Consider the following 21,778-nt stretch of genomic DNA (forward strand, 5'->3'; position numbering starts at 1 on the left):
AGCCCTGATCGTAAGTTATACTCAGATTTTTGACTGCGTGGAGGGTCAGTGCCCCTAACCCCCACATTGTTCAAGGGTCAACAGTGTATATTTATTTGTTTGCAGGGATATATATTTGGCATTTCAAATCCAAAGCCATAAAAGTGGGATTGGTAGATTTGAACAAATAAACCAAAATAGTGTATTCAAAGTCAGAAAAACGAGAGACAGATTTGAGAGGAAATATTTGCAATGCATACAAAGGAAAGGTATTAATAGTCAGAATATAGCAAAAGTTTCTCTAAATAAAACAGATAAAGATAACCTATCTGAAATAAAATATTTCAAATGATAAAACAGGTACTTGTCCAAAGAAACATATGAATGATACCTAATTTTACTAGTAATCAAAGAAGCACAAATAAAAATGAAAAAAGATCAAATAGGCAAAACTAATTTTAAAAATTGATGTATGAGTTAGGTTCCAGTCAGGAAAATAGAACCTATGCTAGATGGGACTAGCATAGTCCCCATAGAGGGACTTCAATACAGGGAAGTTGTAGCAAAGGTGTAAGAATACCTTAAAAATGCAAAAAGGGAAAAGTGAGACACACCAAAGATTAGCACCAATAGGCATTTCCATGCTTCCAGAGACTGAATATTTGTGTCCTCCCAAAATTCATATGTTGAAACATAATCCTCATTGTAAAGGTATTTGGAGGTGGGGTCCTTGGGGGTGATTAGGTCTTGAGACTGGAGCCCTAATAAATGGGATTAGTGTCATTATAAAAGAGAACTCAGAGAGCTCTCTTGCCCCTTCCACCAAGTGAGGTCTCAGGATAAGATAGCTGTCTATGAACCAGCAAACCTCATTAGAGTTGTAAATCTACCAGAGCCTTGGTCTTGAACTTCCCAGCCTCCAGAACTGTGAGAAATTTCTATTGTTTATGAACCATCCAGTCCATGGTATGTGTTCTGTTTTAGCAGCCCAAATGGACTAAGATATGCACTGCTGGTAAGAGTATGAATCATCTCAGTCTTTTAGAAAGATAATTAGACAATATCTAAAATTTATTTAATCCTCTGTGATTGTGTGCTAACCAAATAAGGGTGTGGATAAAGATCTGGCTATAAGTGTATTTATTTCATATTTGTCTATGATAGCAAAAATTGGAAATAATATGCTAACTATTGTGGAAGGAAAATAAAAATGGAGTCAGTATTGCTAAGAGGGCTCTCTAAAATGGAGCCAGGATGCCATTAAGGAAGTGTAACAGGCACATCTCAGCCTGGATGGAATATGACCTTTGACCACTTATTGTCCTGATGAAGTCATCCAGAACATCTGCTAGAAACTCAAGATACCTACCCTAAAATGACTCGTGATTTCTTAAGGACAAAGAAAGACACATCAGAGTCAATCACAGTTCTTGCCAGGCAACTTTTAACAACCTCATGGCTTTTTATCTTTATCTTTAAGATATCTTTATCTTTAAGATATCTTTATCAGAGAGTCTTTATCTGACTCTCTTCGCTGGAATACTCTTTCAGGGTCACCTGAATCTGTGTCTCCCGAGCTGCAATTCTTAAGACCCCAAATAAACTCTTCTTATTTGCAGACTCCTGCATTATTTTTTGGTCGACACTATTCAAGTATTTTGTTTAGACTCAGTTTGATGGAAAACTATGTTACTGAGATAGGCTGGACCTGGTACCGTTTACTGGAGTGCTTGCAAGAAACTATAAAGGACTAAAAATAACTGCATGCATGCTAGTTGGGGCAAATTATGAACAATAAGATACAAAAAGGCCAAAACCCAATTGCCACTTCTGAGGTGCCTGGAGCAAAATCAGAATACTGTGCATGATCCTTTGCATATAGCACCACCAAGGGAGTGGGCAGACCACCTAAGTCATCCCTGCAGCCCGACCCACATATCACACCCTACTCTCACCCTATTTAAGGAACCAGCTTGCCCCTCCTCGGGGAGAAAGGAAGGGCACCTGTTACTTGTTTTCACTCCCTAGTGCTGCAGCACGAGTTCCAATAAAGCCTTGCCTGAATTTCTCGTCTGGCCTCTTACCAATTTCTATTGATTAAAGAGTTCAAGAACTTGGGTATCATTACCATTAAAATAATACTGTAGGGCTTCCCTGGTGGTGCAGTGGTTGAGAGTCCGCCTGCTGATGCAGGGGACACGGGTTCGTGCCCCGGTCTGGGAAGATCCCACATGCCGCGGAGTGGCTGGGCCCGTGAGCCATGGCCACGGAGCCTGCGCGTCCAGAGCCTGTGCCCTGCAACGGGAGAGGCCACAACAGTGAGAGGCCCGCGTACAGCAAAAAAATAAATAAATAAATAAATAAAATAATAATAATAATAATGCTGTAGAATAATATTTAAAGACATGAAGGAATATTTACCAAAAAAGGAAATTTAAAAAGCACTTTTCAATATATCAGATTGCTCTATGTTTAATTTTAAAAGTATATTTTTAATGCATATTTAAGCATATGTAATTATATATAATTTGCACATATATGCATAGAAATAGCCTATATATGTAAAAATATAATAGTGGGTATATAGAGTGGGATTTTATCTGATTTTAATTTTGTTATTTTTTCTTATCTCTATTTTCTACAGTCTATATATATTCTTTGTATATGAAAAAGTTAAATATGTGCATTCCTTTTTTTTTTTTTTTTTTTTGCGGTACGCAGGCCTCTCACTGTTGTGGCCTCTCCCATTGCAGAGCACAGGCTGCGGACGCACAGGCTCAGCGGCCATGGCTCACGGGCCGAGCCGCTCTGCGGCATGTGGGATCTTCCCAGACCGGGGCACGAACCCGTGTCCCCTGCATCGGCAGGCAGACTCTCAACCACTCCGCCACCAGGGAAGCCCTGTACATTCCTTCTTAATTAAATCCACTTACTGGACTTATTCTCAAAATTAGATGTGAAAAAAAAAATAGATGTGGAGGAGGGCACAAATTAATGTACGAGGATTCACCAAAGAGTACTATTTTTGTTAGTGATAGGGATAGAGTAGGATAATTAAATAGTTAGTTTAAAAAAACCCACTAGGGGATTAAAGATAGTAAGGGAATTTTAAGGGAGTTTGGGAGACTGTTGTAAGCTAATGACCTCTCAAGGAAAAATCCAGTAACCTAGCAACAATCTACCTTGAAGGAAGACCAGGTGCATTCAAGCGCCAGGCACACTCAAGCCACAAGTCCTGATAATTAAAACGTAAGACAGTAGATACGGATCTACATCTTGTTACATGAAGTCAGGGAGTTAATGGTCCTTGGAGAGTATCATTTCTGCATGTAGCCACGACAGGAATGTAGGTGAAAGGGTACATTATACTAAAACTTGAGATTAATTACCATATTTTATTATATGTTACCACCCTTTTGCTAATATACATATGATTTAAATAGCACTATGACAGTCCTGGTTAGACCATATAGGGTCAAAGAAGAACTAATGATGTAAGCCTTGACGTCTACCCAAAAATGCAGAAGAAGGTGGTCTTCTCCCCTCCCCACCTTTTCTTTGATTATAAAAACGTAGCCCTTTTTGTTCTCAAGGCAGAGCCCTCTCAACAGGCCGATTGTCTCTCACAAGCATACTATGCTAATAAACTCACTCTTTGCCTGTCTCTCACTGAATTCTTTCTGCATCGAGACAAAAGAATCTGAGCTTCAGTAAATTCTGACACCAGGTGAGTGGTTTTAATTAAAAGACAGTGGGTTCGAGTCCCCTCCTAAGTACAGGGATCAGTGGGTTCAAGTCCCAATCTGAGGTTTGGCTGGACTTGAGTCCCATCTGAGAAGGAGTGCAAGGAGTGCAGTTTCAGTAGCGTTAAAGTGAACATAACCTAACAGAAAGACAAAAAAAGCTTAAAAAAATTTTATCACAAAATATGGCCTCATTTTTTTAAAAATGAGGGTGTCTTCCTTCCTTCCTTCCTTCCTTCCTTCCTTTCTTTCTTTCTTAATTTCTTTCTTTCTTTCTTTCTTTCTTTCTTTCTTCCTTCCTTCATTCCTTCCTTCCTTCCTTCCTGGCTGCATTGGGTCTTCGTTGCACGCACGGGCTTCCTCTAGTTTCAGAGAGCGGGGGCTACTCTTCGTTGTGGTGTGCGGGCTTCTCATTGCAGGGACTTCTCTTGTGGAGCACAGGCTCTAGGCACGTGGGCTTCAGTAGTTGTGGCACATGGACTCAGTAGTTGTGGTTCATGGGCTGTAGAGCACAGGCTCAGTAGTTGTGGCTCATGGGCTTAGTTGCCCCATGGCATGTGGGATCTTCCCGGACCAGGGCTCAAACCTGTGTCTCCTGCATTGGCAGGTGGATTCTTAACCACTATCCTACCCTTCTAGGTGGTCACAAAGCACCGAGCTGATCTCCCTGTGAGATGCAGTTGCTTCCCACTAGCTATCTGTTTTACATTTGGTAATGTATATATGTCAATGCTATATATGTCAGTGCTACTCTCTCCCTTCCTCCCAGCTTACCCGTCCTCCTCCCCGTGTCCTCAAGTCCATTCTCTACATCTGCGTCTTTATTCCTGTCCTGCCCCTAGGTTCATCAGAACCTTTTTTTTTCTCTTAGATTCCACATATATGCGTTAGCATACAGTATTTGTTTTTCTCTTTCTGACTTACTTCACTCTGTATGACAAACTCTAGGTCCATCCACCTCACTACAAATAATTCAATTTCGTTTCTTTTTATGGCTGAGTAATATTCCATTGTATATATGTGCCACATCTTTTTTTTTAACATCTTTATTGGAGTATAATTGCTTTACAATGGTGTGTTAGTTTCTGCTTTACAACAAAGTGAATCAGTTATACATATACATATATTCTCTTATCTCTTCCCTCTTGTGTCTCCCTCCCTCCCACCTTCCCCATCCCACCCCTCTAGGTGGTCACAAACCACCAAGCTGATCTCCCTGTGCTATGTGGCTGCTTCCCACTAGCTATCTATTTTACGTTTGGTAGTATATATGTCCATGCCACTGTCTCACTTTGTCACAGCTTACCCTTCCTCCTCCCTATATCCTGAAGTCCATTCTCTAGCAGGTCTGCATCCTTATTCCTGTCTTACCCCTAGGTTCTTCATGACCTTTTTTTCCCCCTTAGATTCCATATATATGTGTTAGCATACAGTATTTGTTTTTCTCTTTCTGACTTACTTCACTCTGTATGACAAACTCTAGGTCCATCCACCTCACTACAAATAACTCAATTTCATTTCTTTTTATGGCTGAGTAATATTCAATTGTATATATGTGCCACATCTTCTTTATCCATTCATCTGTTGATGGACACTTAGGTTGCTTCCATGTCCTGGCTATTGTAAATAGAGCTGCAATGAACATTTTGGTACATGACTCTTTGAATTATGGTTTTCTCAGGATATATGCCCAGTAGTGGGATTGCTGGGTCATATGGTAGTTCTATTTGTAGTTTTTTAAGGAACCTCCATACTGTTCTCCATAGTAGCTGTATCAATTTACATTCCCACCAACAGTGCCAGAGGGTTTCCTTTTCTCCACACCCTTTCCAGCATTTATTGTTTGTAGATTTTTTGATGATGGTTATTCTGACTGCTGTGAGGTGATACCTTGTTGTGGTTTTGATTTGCATTTCTCTAATGATTAGTGATGTTGAGCATTCTTTCATGTGTTTGTTGGCAATCTGTATATCTTCTTTGGAGAAATGTCTATTTATGACTTCTGCCCATTTTTGGACTGGGTTGTTGTGGTTTTTTTTTTTTTTTGATATTGAGCTGCATGAGCTACTTGTAAATTTTGGAGATTAATCTTTTTTCAGTTGCTTCATTTGCAAATATTTTCTCCCATTCTGAGAGTTGTCTTTTTCTTTTGTTTATGGTTTCCTTTGCTGTGCAAACACTTTTAAGTTTCATTAGCCCACCTCCTAGAGAAATGGAAATAAAACCAAAAATAAACAAATGGCCTCATTCTTGGTTGCAGACAATCTCCGTCTCTCTCTCCATAAGGAAGAATGAGGCTGTCAGAGAGATTTATTTTTAGAATGATATATATGCACCACAGGGTTAATAGTGATTATCTCTCTGTTATGGAATTCCATCTAGTTTGGGTGGGTTTTTTTTTTTTCCTGTCCTTTTTTGCCTACCTGTTGAATAAACGGTTATTTATACATAATCTATTGATGTAATGAATAGGCGTTACTTTTGTTTAAGAGGGAAGAAAGTTTGTTAACGAAAAACTTGCATCCCTTTAGACTCCTTTTTTCTTTAGTGAAAGGAAAAGCTTTTTTCCCCCTTTTTTCCATTTAAATAACGCAGGAGCAACGCACATTCGCAACTTGCAAGGATATGGAAAGGCAACTCCAGAGCCCAATAAGCGACACTGCGCGCAGACGCCCTGCCTTTGCGGAGGGTGCTGGAAAATGTAGTTCTAGGCGGCTGAGGGCGCATGCGTATTTGTTGGCTTGCAGGTTCCGACAGAGTCCTTTATTTGTCGGTGGAGCTGGTGAGAGCTCGTTTTTAACCCGACTTTTGCACGCGGGTGGGAGTTAGGGAGGACTCAGCTTCGGAATAACGTCCCCACCCCAGGGATGCGGTGGGGCTGGAGGGGCCTGAGAGAATGCTTTGGTCGGACTTGGTTTGGGGCGGGGTGTGGTGAGGGCGAAAGGCGGAGATTAAGGCATTGAGATTGGTGTTTGGTTTTCGTTGGAGTCGAGTGTGGAGTAGTGACTTGTACTCCGAAACGGGGTTATGTGGGTCTAGGGCTGTCTCTGGGTTAGAGGGAGGCAGAGCCCTAGCTGTGCCTCCCCACCTTAAGGGCCAAGAATTTGGAATCTCACTTCGGGGTGGGGGGCTGGTGGGGTGGGAAATCTCGAGGACAGAGCTGGGGGCTTTGGGGGCTTTGGCAGTAATGGAATCGATCAGGCAGATAAATACCCGGACGGAAGGGGCGGGCATCCTGGACTTTGGCAGGAAATTACAGGAAAACTGATCTAGGAACTTAGTGGCCCTAGAATTTAGGGCTCCGGACATCCAATTCTTTACTCTTTTATATGAAATGCACCTTGCCTAGAGGTAGTTATTTTGTTTGTTTTGTTTCGGTGAATTCCTGAAGCCTCTTCTGTAAAGAGCTGTGGGAATGATTCCCTACTTTCTGTGCGCAATGAAGAGCTGTTGATTGTTGTTCATTGAGATGGCATTTGTGAATGAGCTTTCAACAACTTAAAATGCTTTGCAAATGTTACTATTTTTATTAATAAACGGGAGAGGACTGATGTAGTAGATATCACCCATCTTGAGAGGGCCAGAGCTTTGGAGTTAACCCTGTGTCTGGATCGCAAGATTGGAGCCATGCCCCAAGACACTGCTGAGAATATAGTGACGGTGTCAGAGCCCCAGACAGCAATGTCAGTGGCCTTTCCCTTTGTACTCTGCAGGGAAGAAATTTGTTCCTAGACTCATTCTGACCTTATTTTTAGGGAGGGTTTGGGTTACATCCAGGTGGTTAGATAGGGGTTCATAAAGCAATCCTGATTTCTGAGGGCCCCTTTTCTTTTGCAGCTCTGTTTTCTTAAGTCTCTACTTGACTGGATAAGATGGAATTAAGAAGGAGAACCTGACCATTGGCCCCTGATTACATGTCTTTGGTGAGCAAAACTTTTCAAGCCTTTTGTATTTACCTTGCTGTGTTTAATTTCTAAAGTTAACATCTGCAGTTTGAAAAATCACATGTAGTTAAATAGCCCTTGAAATTCTCTTATATTGCTTATAATTTATATGTACATGTTATGTGTATATAACCATGCAGTAATGTATGTATAAATGTACCCAAATATATCCTTTAAGCATTAAGATAACTCTTACCCTGGCAAAATGCTCCTTTATGAGAGCATTGTGAGAACTGAGACTGAGGAAACAGCAGAATCTCCCATCTCACACTTAACTCCAGATAGCATATTTTCTTGAGCCTATTTGGCAAATTTGTACACATAAAACATACAAGTGAATCCACTTGGCTTTATTTTTTCTTTGCTGAAATATCTCTGTGCCCAGAGGGAGGAAAGGTTTTTTTTTTTTCATTCATTGAATAAATATTCGTTAAAGGCAAAAGCCAGGTAATGTTTGAGGCACTGGTGATACCTCCAGTGAGTAAAGCAAAGTCCCCACCTACATGGAACTGACAGTCTAGGATGAGCACACAGACAATAAACAATATACAGTGTGTCAGATGGTGGCTGGTGGAGGCAACTGCACTATAGTAGTGATGTTAGGGAGGGCGTGGGACAGCTGCTTTTTCATGTATGGGGTCAGGGAAGGCTTCTCTAATAGTGTGACATTGAATAAAGACTTGAAGAAAATGAGGATGTGAGCCTTGCAGATATCTGGGAGGGGAAGAGTTCCCAGAGAGAGGAAACAGCAAATGCAAAGGCCCTGAGGTGCAAATGTCCTTAGCCTGTGTGGAGAGCATCAAAGAGGCCATTGTGGACAGAGGAGTGAAGACATAGCATAGTAGAGGTTGAGATGACAGAGGTAAGAGGGATCCAGATCACACAGGGCTGTGCAGGCAACTTGGAGGAGATTGGCTTTTACTCTGAGTGAGAAGGGAAGCCATAGGGAGGTGGTTGTAGTTGTTATTGTTTAGTCAGCTCTGCTGAGGTGTAATTTACATACAATTTACTAATTTTCACAGGAGGATTTTGAGGAGAGAAGTGACATCATTTGACTTATATTTTAAAGGAATCATTTTGGATGCTCTGTTGAAAGCAGACTGTAGGGGATCAAGAGGAGACTAGGGACACTGGTTAAGAAGCTAAGGCAATTATCCAGGTGAAAGATGATTTCCTCATTCCCTTCGCTCTCCTGCTGTTTAAGGGAACCATCTGACACTTCACTCACATCAGACCTTCAACCCCTCCCCCACCTTCACTCTCAGGGATGCTGCTGCTTTCTATTTCACTGAGAAAAGAGAACAAGCAGAAAAAAACTTCCAAAGTTACCACCACATCCACCAGCCTTCCTGGAAGCATTTCCATAGAGTCTGTCCTCCCTTCTGTTACTATAGAGAAAAGGTCTGTGCTCTAGTTTATATCCAATTAAATGTTACTTGTGCATTAGATTCCACTTCCTCTCACCTACCCAGGACAGTGCTTAGGGTAATCATTGGGCAAAATTCCTGGTCTGTCATTTATATATATTTTTTGTTTATTTGGGTATATGGACAGCATTAATTTGTCCAGAAAAATAGAAAAATTCAAATATGAAGCATTGATTTTTAAAAATTATAAATGACCTAATATCCATCAACACTAATTTTCTCTGGAAGAAATCTTTACACGTATATTATGCCTTTATCATTCTTCCGTTACAAGGGAGCTTCTATAAAACGTTTAACTATAACCTCATTGGAAGAGAATTAAACACACAGGATTTCCTTCCTTTTCATAAATATCTCTTCCTATTGTTCTGTTCCTCACCGCTTTCCAAGATCCTGTCTCATTTTCAGTTTAGTGTACTTCAAACTTAGAATGTTAAGAAAAGACATCTTAGCCAATTCTCAAAGCTCTGGTATGTATATGTTCAACCTGGGTTTAGATCATTTGAATGTATCTTGATCTCACTTCAATTGTATACATAGTCCACTGTCATTAGTGAATGTAAATTTGCTTTACAGAAAATAAATTGCATTTGTCAACCACTAGGCTTTCCATTTTAAATATTTATAGTTATCTACCTATTTGATTAAAAGCTAATACATTATCGTGATAATCATTAGCTAAACATTTATTTATTTATTTTTAATAAATAAATAAATTTATCAAATAAATTTTAATTTATTTAAAGTAAATAAAGGGAAGTCCCTAAACATTTAATTTATAATGTATTCATGTCTTTCTAAAGACTCAGAGTGATTTGAATGGCTCATTGTTCTTTTAATAAAATCTCTCTACAGGATAATGAACCAATGACTTAAAAATCATTTTTTTCCCTCTATGAATTTGGTTAATAATTCAAAATTATTCTTTGAGCCATCCTTTTCATTTTCTTTTCAGAAATAGTGTTTGGATTATTTTTAAGTGGAGAGAAATAATATTGAACTCAAGAATAGGGTAGAGGCTGTAGTCCTAGCCCGCCAGTGGCTAACTGTGTGACCTAAGCAAGTCTCTTGTGACTGTTGCCTTGAATTGCACATCTTGGAGAAACTAAGGAAATTAACCTTAATATTTCCTGAGCCTCTTTCTAGCTCAAATACTCTGACATTATGACATCAGTTGTGAGGTTTAGAAAGCAGGAGCCTCTAGCATCTGGTCCTTGTGTTCATCTTCTTGTCTTTACTTCTCTAACAGCATCAGAGTCAGCCTTGAAAAAGCAAAGAACTCACAGTTGGATGGTCTGAAGGATTGGCAAGGATTAGCACAGTCACCCATCTTTGCCTGACTGATTGCTGGGGTGGTTATGAGTTGAGAGCATAGTAACCACAGGGTGTTTTTAATAACAGATGCCAGGTTGCCAGTATACCAGAAAGTAAGAAAGACAGAGTCTAGAATCACATTTTGGCAGGTATTCATGGTTTCTGCCTGGCAACTCAGATCCAGAAGCCACAGATTCAGCAACAACAGCAGAAATACAGTTTAGAATTCTGATAGGCAGGCTTCCAGAGCCTAAACTGATAAAGGAGTAAATATCAGTTTATAGACTATTCATCAGCGAGTACGCATTAAAACAGCTACTGTGTGAGGGGCACTCTACTAAGTACATGGGGATTAAAAACGCAAAGAACTGGTCATAGTCCTCGCCCAGAACTGTAAGAGCTGACCACAGGAAACATTAACTCGAACTTTGCTTTGCAGTTAGAAGACATTCAAAAATCTTGAATCGAAAAATGTAACTAATAGTGGTTTAGCTGGAGATAGGTCTACATAGAGGAAGGGGGACCGATTAAATGATATTTCAGGATCTAAAGCCTACCCAGTTCTGAACTTTATAGCAATATCGTGAGGCAGACTGGATACTTTTATACAATGTTGAGACATAGAAAAAAATAGTCTTGAATCCCACTTCTTTAAGATAGCAGGTAACTATCAGCACGCTCTAGTACAAAGACCACTTGATTGGGAATCAAGAGAAAACTTTATACATTCACTAGTTCAAGAAATACTTATTAGTTACGTAATATATGCCAGGTTCTATGTGTGGCTCTGAGGACAAAAGAGTATATAAGTTAGTATAACTGTCCTCAAGAAACTTAACTGTCCTCAAGACAAGACATTGGAAGTAGAACATTGAAGTATAATGACTGTAGTAATTGGGGAAATATAAGGTGCTGTGAGTTAATTTTTGCAGGTAACATAATTATTATTAATATATATAATTTAAATAAGAATAAATTATTATCATGAGCCTGGTATGATTGTAATGTGACTTTAATACATATAAATAAGTGTCCTTTCCGGGAAAGATCTCCTCCCCTTACAAAGGCTATTTTGGCTTAGCATCTATTTCCCCATGTGCTTAAACAGCACTGGATATTATATGCTTTTAACATTTTTGCCAATTTGATGTTTGAAACATATTTAACTTTGCATTTCCATGATTAAAAGTGAGGTTGAAAATTTTGTTATATGTTGGTCATTGGTGTTTCTTTTGTAAATTTCCTGTTCATATCATTTGCCCATATTTGTATTGCATTATGTTTTCCTAACTGACTTGTAGGAACTCTATATAACTAATGATCTCTTCTGTTTCATTAGTTGCAAATATTTATGCCCAGTATGACTTTTCACTTTTAATTTTGTTGATTGCCTTGTATATTTGTGTAGTCAAATCTGAGAGCTTTTTCCTATATAACCTCCAGGTTTTATATATTTTTAAGGACTTTCTCATGCAAGATTATAAAAATGTTCTTCTGATATTTTTCTGGTTGTTTTATAGATTTATTCCTAATGTCTATTGCAATTATAATTTATTTTTATAAGGTAGCAGTGGTACGTTTATTTTTTCCCCTAGATTGGTAAGCCAGTTGTCCCAAATCATTTGAATTTCCATTTTTCCCCAAATATTCAAAATGCCCTGTTTAGCATATATTAAGTCCCTATAAATAATGGGCCTATTTCTAGAATCTGTTCTGTTTTATTATTCCTTCAGTCTATCCTTGTTTTAGTAATACAATGTTTTAATTAACGTAGCTGTATGTTTTGTTACCTAGTATGGACAAATCTCCCCTCATACGCATATTTTTTCTTTTTCAAAAATATGTGTTACATATATTAAGTTGGGGGCATATTAGTTTCATAGGGCTGCTGTAACAAAGTACCACAAACTGGGTGGCTTAAAACAATGGAAATGTGTTGTCTCACAGTTCTGGGGACTAGAAGTCTGAAATCAAGGTGTTGGCAAGGCCATGCTGCCTCTGCAACCTGTAGGGGAATCCTTCCTAGCTTCTGGCGGTTTGCAGGCAGTCTTTGGCATTACTTGGCTTACAGCAGTGTAATTTTATCATCACATGGTATTCTCCCTTTGTGTCTCTGTGCTTTTGCATGATCATCTTCTTATAAGGACACCAGTCATATTAGATTGGGGCCTACCCTACTACAGCGTGACTTCATCTTAACTTATATCTGCAGTGACCCCATTTCTAAATAAGGTCACATTCTGAGGTACTAGTGGTAAGGAGATATATATATATATATATGTATGTGTGTGTGTGTGTATATATATATATATATGTACATGTGTGTACATATATATGTACATGTGTGTACACACATATATATGTGTGTGTGTGTATATATATATATATATATATATATATATAATTTTTTGGAGTGGGGGACACATTTAACTCATAACAGGAGAGAACTGGCATCTTTAAATTATTGAGTGCTTTTCACCCAAAAACGTGGATTTTTCAGTTGATTCTCTTCAACTGTTGAGAGTCAGCAGTGTTGCTGCTTTGAAGTTACTGTGCCTGTTTCTTAAACTGCTTTTAAGATTGTTCTCTGTCTCTGATTTTAGAATTTGGCTATGATATCCTTAGGTGTGCTTTTCTTTAGATTTAGCTTCCTTATGGTTTGGGACTTCTTGAATCTATAACTCATCAGTTGGGAATATCTTCCATCCTATTCCTTCAATTATTGTGTTATTTCTATTCTCTCCTCTTGTTTTGAGACTCCTGTTATACGCATGTTAAACCTCTTGAGTAAATCTCATAGGTCCCTTATGCTCCAATCCGTTTTTTTTATTGGTGCCTGTGAGATCTTAGTTCCCATACCAGAGATCAAACCTGGGCTCCATGAGTGAAAGCTGGAGTCCTAATCACTAGACTGCTAGGGAATTCTCTCTAATCCTTTTTTTAAAAGAGATAAGCTTATATGAAAAGATATATGAAAAGAACTATGTAAACTGCATCATCAGGAAATAAAACATAAAATAAGACTAAATAATGGTCAAAAGAAAAACATAAGTTATAGGAAAATTGTGGTGGTGAAACAGGAGATTAACTGAAATACAATGGGATAACTTTTTGTTTTCTTTGATAAACTTTTTATTTTACAATAGTTTTAGATTTACAAAAAGGTTGCAAAGATGGTACAGAGTGTTCCCCATATTTCACAGCCAGTTTTCCCAATTAACATCTTACATTAGTTTGGTACATTGTCACAATTAATGAATGAAGGTTGATACATTATTATTAACTAAAGTCTGCACTTTATTCAAATTAACTCAGTTTTTAACCTAATGTCTTTTTTCAGTTCTAAGATCCTGTCCAAGATACCATGTTATATTTAGTCATCATTTCTTTTTAGACTCCTCTTGGCTATGATATTTTCTAATCCTTTTAAAAATTATCCTTAGTCTTTTTTTTTAAACCTCTGTTCTTCAATTTGCTTATTTTTATTGATCTTTCCCTTAGCCCAATCTGTTGTTTTACCCATCCAATTGAGTTTTTAATTTCAGGTATTCTATTCTAAATGCTTATTTGATTCCTTTTGGTTGATTCCAAATTGCTGTTAAACTTTTTCATTCTTTTTTCTACTTTGTCTATCCTTCTATTTTGTTTTCTCTTGATATTGGTCAGTGGTACTAACACTTTGTGTGTTTACTAAGTGTTGTTGTTTTTTTTAATAGATCCACCTTTGTTTCCTTTTCTTTTTTAAAAAATTAATTAATTAATTAATTAATTTTTGGCTGTGTTGGGTCTTCATTGCTGAGCATGGGCTTTTTCTAGTTGCGGCGAGTGGGGGCTACTCTTCATTGTGGTGTGTGGGCTTCTCACTGTGGTGGCTTCTCTTGTTGCGGAGCGTGGGCTCTAGACATGCGGGCTTCAGTAGTTGTGGAGTGCCAGCTCAGTAGTTGTGGCTCGTGGGCTCAGTTGCTCTGTGGCATGTGGGATCTTCCTGGGCCAGAGTTTGAACCCGTGTCCCTTGCATTGGCAGGCAGATTCTTAACCACTGCACCACAAGGGAAGCCCTGTTTACTAAATTTTGATTATGTGCTTGTTGTCATGATAAAAGCACCATAGAGGTTCAAGCTGATATCATCTTTCACCAAGAAGAGTTCTCTTTTTTTCTGTTTAAAGTAGATAGGATCATCTCAGCCAAGCTGAGTTAGTGCTGGGTTGTAATTTTGATAAGATTTATTTTACCTCTTGGTTGCTTCTTTTCATAGGATGTGGCCCTCCTGGGCACTCAATTGAAAATGTGGCAGCTCTTTTTCTCCTAAGTCCTGAAAAATTGTGGGAGGTTTACTTCGGACATTCAGAGGTTTTCAGCCTAGCTCTCCAGAGCCCCACCCCATACAGCTTAAAAATTCAGATTCTTTGGGAAGAATCTGGTCATGTCGGGACTTCCCTGGCTGTCCACTAGTTAAGACTCTGTGCTTCCACTGAAGGGGTCGTGGGTTTGATCCCTGGTCAGGGAATTAAAATATCGCATGCCACAGGCCGTGGCAAAAAAAGAAGAAGAAGAATTTGGTCATGTGTTTGAGGCCCCTTCCATCCTGAACGTTACTTTAGCCAGTTGTAAATGCCAAAATCTATACTGGTTCCTTTGCCCTTCTTGAGTGGCCTTCTGTGAGGCATCAGTCTTGGATTCTCAGCCAGAATTGGTAAGAATTTAGGTCCTCTAGGTGAAAAGTGGCTGTATATCCTCAGCGTCAGTTTATTACTCCTCTAGAGCTTTCTTTTGCTTGTTTTGTTTTCAAGCTCCTCCCAAGTCTCCACTAAACTTTTCTTTCCAAGTAGAGGACATATCTTTTAATATCAAATATTGTATCTGTTTTATCTGTCCTATTGCCTAAAGAGGGTAGCACAAGGGAAGTTATATTGCAGTGTGAAATATGACAGACAGTGATATCAGCGTTTTCTGGGTAAGTTGATTAGCTGTTTGACATCTGAGGTATCTCACTGTGGCACTTATCTTGGTGAATTCCTTATCATCTATGGTCTGATCCTCATATTTGCAGTTTCAGAAACTTGAAGTTAGTGTAGAGATAGATTTAACCATGTAAGTTTACAAGTGACCGATGAGTTAAACAGAAAGTGGATTTATATTACATTGAGATCCAGAACTACCAAGGAATTCATATTTTTATGTTGTCTGGCAAGAAAGAAAAAAAAAGGAAACAAAATTCTAATCCTAATTTTGCTTGGCAAGTGTGCAGTTATACCAAAGGGAGTTAATGGTGTGATGCAAATATGTAAAGCTCTTAGATAAAGTTATCATATTAGTTCTAGCCCCACAATAAACTCTACCTGCTTACTGAGATAAACAGATCTAGATAGTATTAGGTGCTAGTCTCTTTTCTTCCAGGTTTTTTGTGAGTAGGAGGAGCCTACCGTTTTTTGTATCTCTAACACCTCTTTTTTCTATGTTCTGTTACCATCACTTTACTTTTTTGTTTGTTTGTTTGTTTTTGTTTGTTTTTGCGGTACACGGGCCTCTCACTGCTGTGGCCTCTCCCGTTGCGGAGCACAGGCTCCGGACGCGCAGGCTCAGCGGCCATGGCTCACGGGCCCAGCTGCTCCGCGGCCTGGGGGATCTTCCCGGACCGGGGCACGAACCCGTGTTCCCTGCATCAGCAGGCGGACTCTCAACCACTGCGCCACCAGCACCAAATAAGTACTTTTGGCCACTCTTGAATTTAGAACTTTAGAACCCTGAACTCTCTTTGAATAACTTCCTAGCCCTCTACTTTGTCATTTTGAGTTATTAGCTTTACTCTTTCTTTCATAAGTAGTTGCATGAATGATCCCTTAGAAGGTATTTGTTTGCTGTTCTGGGAACCAGTGGCGTTGAAGGGTGTGCCAGTGGACTTTACCTTGTGGTAATGAAAAGAATCAAACCACTGTCAGATACTATAAGTGATAACAACTGCAGGAGCCTTGTCTCATGGATTAAGTACAGCTTTGTAATTACTAGAGACTGCCATGACTTTTTCCTCAAACGTCAAAGTGTGTGGGATTATGGGATTTACAAGTGTTTATCTGAGTTGGGCTTTGAGTTTAGGGACCAGAGATCTTAAAATTTTATTTGTGCATGGAGACAAGATATTTCTTTTATTATTAAACAGGTGATTGCTCTTTTCTTCAAAACATTGTACGTAGATAACTTTATTATGTTGCCTTAGCAGCATCAACATTCCTATATTTCATAGTTCCTGAAGATAATTTAGGACACAATTTTGAGAGCCATCATAAACACCCAAGCCCATATCCTTCACCAAGTTTCCAAGCATCAGCTTTTCAAATCAGATATTATCTTCTAAGTAGGAAGAACCATATTAATAGATAACAGAGGAAAAAATGGAGAAATGTCACAAGATACTTAGCCAAGAAAGAATCAGATAACTAACAAGCAAGTCGCAAGAAATCCTTATAAATAATAGTTCATCTGTCCATTGTGGTGGTGGTACCAATGATATTGGTACTAGGTGGTAGATTTGGAAATGCTGGTTAGTGTCCACTGTGCAGAGCCCCCTCTTATCTGTGTATAAAACAGAGTTCACCCAGTGGGAGCAACATTCAACTTCATTTCTACATATCTTTATCCATCTTCTCACATATCTTTGTGATCTCAGAGGGAGGGATAACCTGCTTTCATTTATTTATTTATTTATTTATTTTTTGTGGTACACGGGCCTCTCACTGTTGTGGCCTCTCCCGTTGCGGTGCACAGGCTCCGGATGTGCAGGCTCAGCGGCCATGGTTCACAGGCCCAGCCTCTCCATGGCATGTGGGATCTTCCTGGACTGGGGCACGAACCCGTTTCCCCTGCATTGGCAGGCGGACTCTCAACCACTGTGCCACCAGGGAACCCCCCCTCTTTCATTTATTAATGAACCTCTCTGTACCCCAGACTCCATTATTTTCTACTTGTTTTAGGACCTTGATTTAATGATTATTTCATAATTCAGTGTCTCCGTCTTCAAATTTTAGATATCAAAAGTTTTTCTGGGCTTCCCTGGTGGCTCAGTGGTTGAGAATCTGCCTGCCAATGCAGGGGAAAGTGGTTCGATCCTTGGTCCAGGAAGATCCCACGTGCCATGGAGCAACTAGGCCCATGCACCACAACTACTGAGCCTGTGCTCTAGAGCCCGCAAGCCACAACTTCTGATCCTGCATGCCACAACTACTGAAGCCCACGCCTAGAGCCCGTGCTTCACAACAAGAGAAGCCACCGCAACGAAAAGCCTGCACACCACAAAGAAGAGTAGCCCCTGCTCACTGTAACTAGAGAAAGCCCGCATGCAGCAACAAAGACCCAACACAGCCAAAAATAAATAAATAAAATAAATAAATTTATTTAAAAAAAAGTTTTCCTTACTTTTCAAAGAACACCTTCTGTAACGATGCTCTTTTATTTACCTTTTAATTTTATTCTCTGCTTTCATTATCAAACTTTTCATACTCATACCTAACAGCCTCAATTCTATTCAACTTTAATCTTTGAAGTTAGACTCTTATCATCTATTTTTCTACTAAAATTATTTTGAAGAAACCCCTGAATCCTGAATTCTTTCTTGATAGAAATCTGTTCTTAGTCCTTTCCATATTCAAACTTTCAGCTGCATTTGATATTTTGTCTTTGCTTGTGTGACATCGCTAGATTATTTTCTGTTTTAATCTCTTTCCAAGTGCTTTTTCATTAGTTTCACTTCCTCCATAACACAAATGCATGTCTTTTAAGGTTTATATTTTACTTGTTTATTTTTTATCTCAAAGAATCATGCATTCTGATACCCTCAAAAATAGTCCTTCCATGTCATTAATTCCCTGATATATTTTTTCAGCTCACATATCTCATTTGAATTCCCCATAGTTTCCATGCTTAGAGTATATTGCTACTTGAATGTCCCACTTCACTTTAAATCACTTTAAACTCAATATGGTAAAAAGTAAAATCACCAAATTTCTCTAAGTAGCCTCTTTTTCCTTCTTCAGTATTTCTATAATTTGTACCAGTATTATTGGTACTATTAGCTCCTCTAAGTACCACTTAGAGGAAGTACCACTATTACTTCCAGCTTTCTTGGCTAGAAACCAAGTATCTTTATGAATCTCATTTTGTACAAATTCCTCATAATCAATGTTAGTATATTTTTGTTTCTTTCTTCCTTTTTATGTTTTAGATTTACTCCTATACTAAATTCTTTTGTATTCTCCTAATCCAGGCGCATGTCATTTATATTATACTTTCTTGCTGAATTTGATAGCCTTATTCTATTATCCATTTTATTTATTTATTTGTTTTTTAATTTATTTTTGGCCACATTGGGTCTTCGTTGTTGTGTGTGGTCTTTCTCTAGTTGCAGTGAGCGGGGGCTACTCTTTGTTGCGGTGCATGGGCTTCTCATTGCAGTGGCTTCTCTTGTTGCGGAGCACGGGCTTTAGGCGCATGGGCTTCAGTAGTTGTGGCACACAGGCTCAGAAGTTGTGACACACGGGCTTAGTTGGTCTGCGGCACGTGAGATCTTCCCAGACCAGAGATTGAACCCGTGTCCCCTGCATTAGCAGATGGATTCTTAACCACTACACCACCAGGGAAGTCCCCTATTATCCATTTTAGATGAAATTAACAAGCACTTCATCTAAAACATCACACATTTATCATGTTGCTACTATGACAGAAAACTTCAATTTTTTTCTCTCCTACTACATGACATTTCTCTGTTGGTCAGAATTTGTTATTATATGATTCCATTTCATTTTTCCTTTCTTATTTTTTCCTCTGCTTTCCAAAGACATATATTTGAACTAGTATCATTGACTCTTTGTCATGTCATGTACTTTTTATATCTTTATTTTTAATTATACTATGAATTTTGTCTCAGTGCTATCATTTCTTTTACCACACTTATCTATATTAATCCTTTCCTTCTTTAAACTTCCATATTAATCAGAACCGATACTGTATAATCTTTTGTTTTATCAGCAGTGGTTTATTTTTATTATATATTTTTCTGTAACTGATGAGTGAGCTTTGTTTTCCCCTTTATATTCCAGAGGGAAGAAATACTGTCTTCTGCTTAATCCTGAATATTATATCCAAAGTCAGAGCATTAATTCCAAAGCAGAAAGCTTCTGAAAAACAAATAGTGTCATGGCATGATGTTAGAACATTTTTCAAATGATGGCTCTACACATTAGAAGAATTGGAATTCAATAACCAATTTGAGAAACACAAATAAAATTAAATTATAAGGGAAAAATAATTCAAGAGGAAGATCATGAATATAACAGTTTGAGGGAAATATTAAATCTCAGCTCAAATCTTTTAAACAACTGAGAGTTTCTAGAAGATAAAGACCTCATTAATTATGACACAAGTGGAGCTTAAAACCTAATTCTGCTTCAATAGATTTTTTTTTAAAGGCAACATAAATGGAAAATAATTTTAAATATAAGAAAGGATGCATTTGTACCTCAAACCTTATTCTGGAAACAATTTAAATGTAAACCCATAATTCAGTACTAATGGAATCTGAGAAAATTTGTATGAGAGAGAAACGTAAATGTAAACTATGTGGTAAATCCTTCAGCCGAAACACTAGTCTTATTCAACATCAAAGAATACATACTGGAGAGAAACCTTATGAATGTAATGAATGTGGAAAAGCTTTTAGTCAGAGCACTAACCTTATTCAACATCAAAGAGTCCATACTGGGGAGAAACCTTATAAGTGTAATAAATGTGAAAAAGCTTTTAGTCATAGGTCATCCCTTAGAAATCATGGGAGAATACATAGTGGAGAAAAACCCTATCCTTGTAATGAATGTGGAAAAGTTTTCAGCCATATTTCAGCCCTTACTCAACATCACAGAATTCACACTGGAAAGAAACCATATGCATGTGTTGAATGTGGGAAAACCTTCAGCCGGAGCACACATCTTATAGAACATCAAGGCATTCATTCTGGGGAGAAATCCTACCAGTGTAAGGAATGTAGGAAAGTTTTTTGCCACAGCTCATCACTAATCCGACATCAGAGAACTCACACAGGAGAAAAACTGTACAAATGTAATGAATGTGGAAAAACCTTCAGCCATAACCCAGCCTTCATTCAACATCAGAGAATTCATACTGGAGAGAAACCTTATGAATGTAATGAATGTGGAAGAGCTTTTAGTCAGAGCACTAACCTTATTCAACATCAAAGAGTCCATACTGGGGAGAAACCTTATGAGTGTAATGAATGTGAAAAAGCCTTTAGTCATAGGTCATCCCTTAGAAATCATGAGAGAATACATACTGGAGAAAAACCCTATCCTTGTAATGAATGTGGGAAGGCTTTCAGCCATATTTCAGCCCTTACTCAGCATCACAGAATTCACACTGGAAAGAAACCATATGCATGTGTTGAATGTGGGAAAACCTTCAGCCGGAGCACACATCTTATAGAACATCAAGGCATTCATTCTGGGGAGAAATCCTACCAGTGTAAGGAATGTAGGAAAGTTTTTTGCCACAGCTCATCACTAATCCGACATCAGAGAACTCACACAGGAGAAAAACCCTACAAATGTAATGAATGTGGAAAAGCCTTCAGCCATACCCCAGCCTTCATTCAACATCAGAGAATTCATACTGGAGAGAAACCCTATGAGTGTAATGAATGTGGAAAGGCCTTTAATCGGAGTGCACATCTTACTGAACACCAGAGAACTCACACTGGAGAGAAACCTTATGTTTGTAAGGAATGTGGGAAAACTTTCAGCCGAAGTACACACCTTACTGAACATCTAAAAGTACATTCTGGTGTGAAACCCTATCGATGTAATGAATGTCAAAAACTATTTTACTATAGAACATCACTAATTCGACACCAGAGAACTCATACAGAAGAGAAACCCTACCAGTGTAATGAATGTGGGAAAACCTTCAGCTTAAGCTCAGCCCTTACTAAACATAAGCGAACACATACAGTGAAGAAACCTTATCAGAGTAATGAATGTGGGAAAGCTTGCAGCCATAGGTCATCCCTTAACCCTGAGCACTCACAGTAGTAAAAAACTCTTAAGATTGTTATGCAAGAAAAACTTGAGGTAAAATACTCATTTACTCAATATTATAGTGTTTGTACTGAGAAGAAACACTGTTCTTGTAATTCATCTGAAAAATGTGTTATCATTGATATAAAAATTTATAATGGAAACAGTCATCTCTAAAACTGAAATTTGTCTTTTAAAGACATTTAGGAAATTAATTTTAGAGATAATTTATTACCAATGTATATATTTGCTTATAATTAAAGCCTTTTCAGATACACAGAAGTTTTAGATAGAT

General features: G+C 38.4%; 1 protein-coding gene across 1 annotated transcript in view; it reads left to right on the top strand.

The window, feature by feature from the left end:
- LOC103077330 (zinc finger protein 420-like) overlaps positions 1 to 21,498 on the top strand; it is a 46,621-nt gene extending 25,123 nt beyond the window's left edge. The window contains exon 4 of the mRNA XM_007449806.1: positions 20,148 to 21,498. Coding sequence (XP_007449868.1) covers positions 20,148 to 21,498 — 1,351 coding nt within the window. The remainder of the gene's footprint in view (positions 1 to 20,147) is intronic.
- Positions 21,499 to 21,778: the final 280 nt, after the last annotated feature.

The sequence above is a fragment of the Lipotes vexillifer genome, unplaced genomic scaffold (assembly GCF_000442215.2).
Source record: "Lipotes vexillifer unplaced genomic scaffold, Lipotes_vexillifer_v1.1 scaffold230, whole genome shotgun sequence".
In the NCBI taxonomy this organism is placed as follows: domain Eukaryota; kingdom Metazoa; phylum Chordata; class Mammalia; order Artiodactyla; family Lipotidae; genus Lipotes; species Lipotes vexillifer.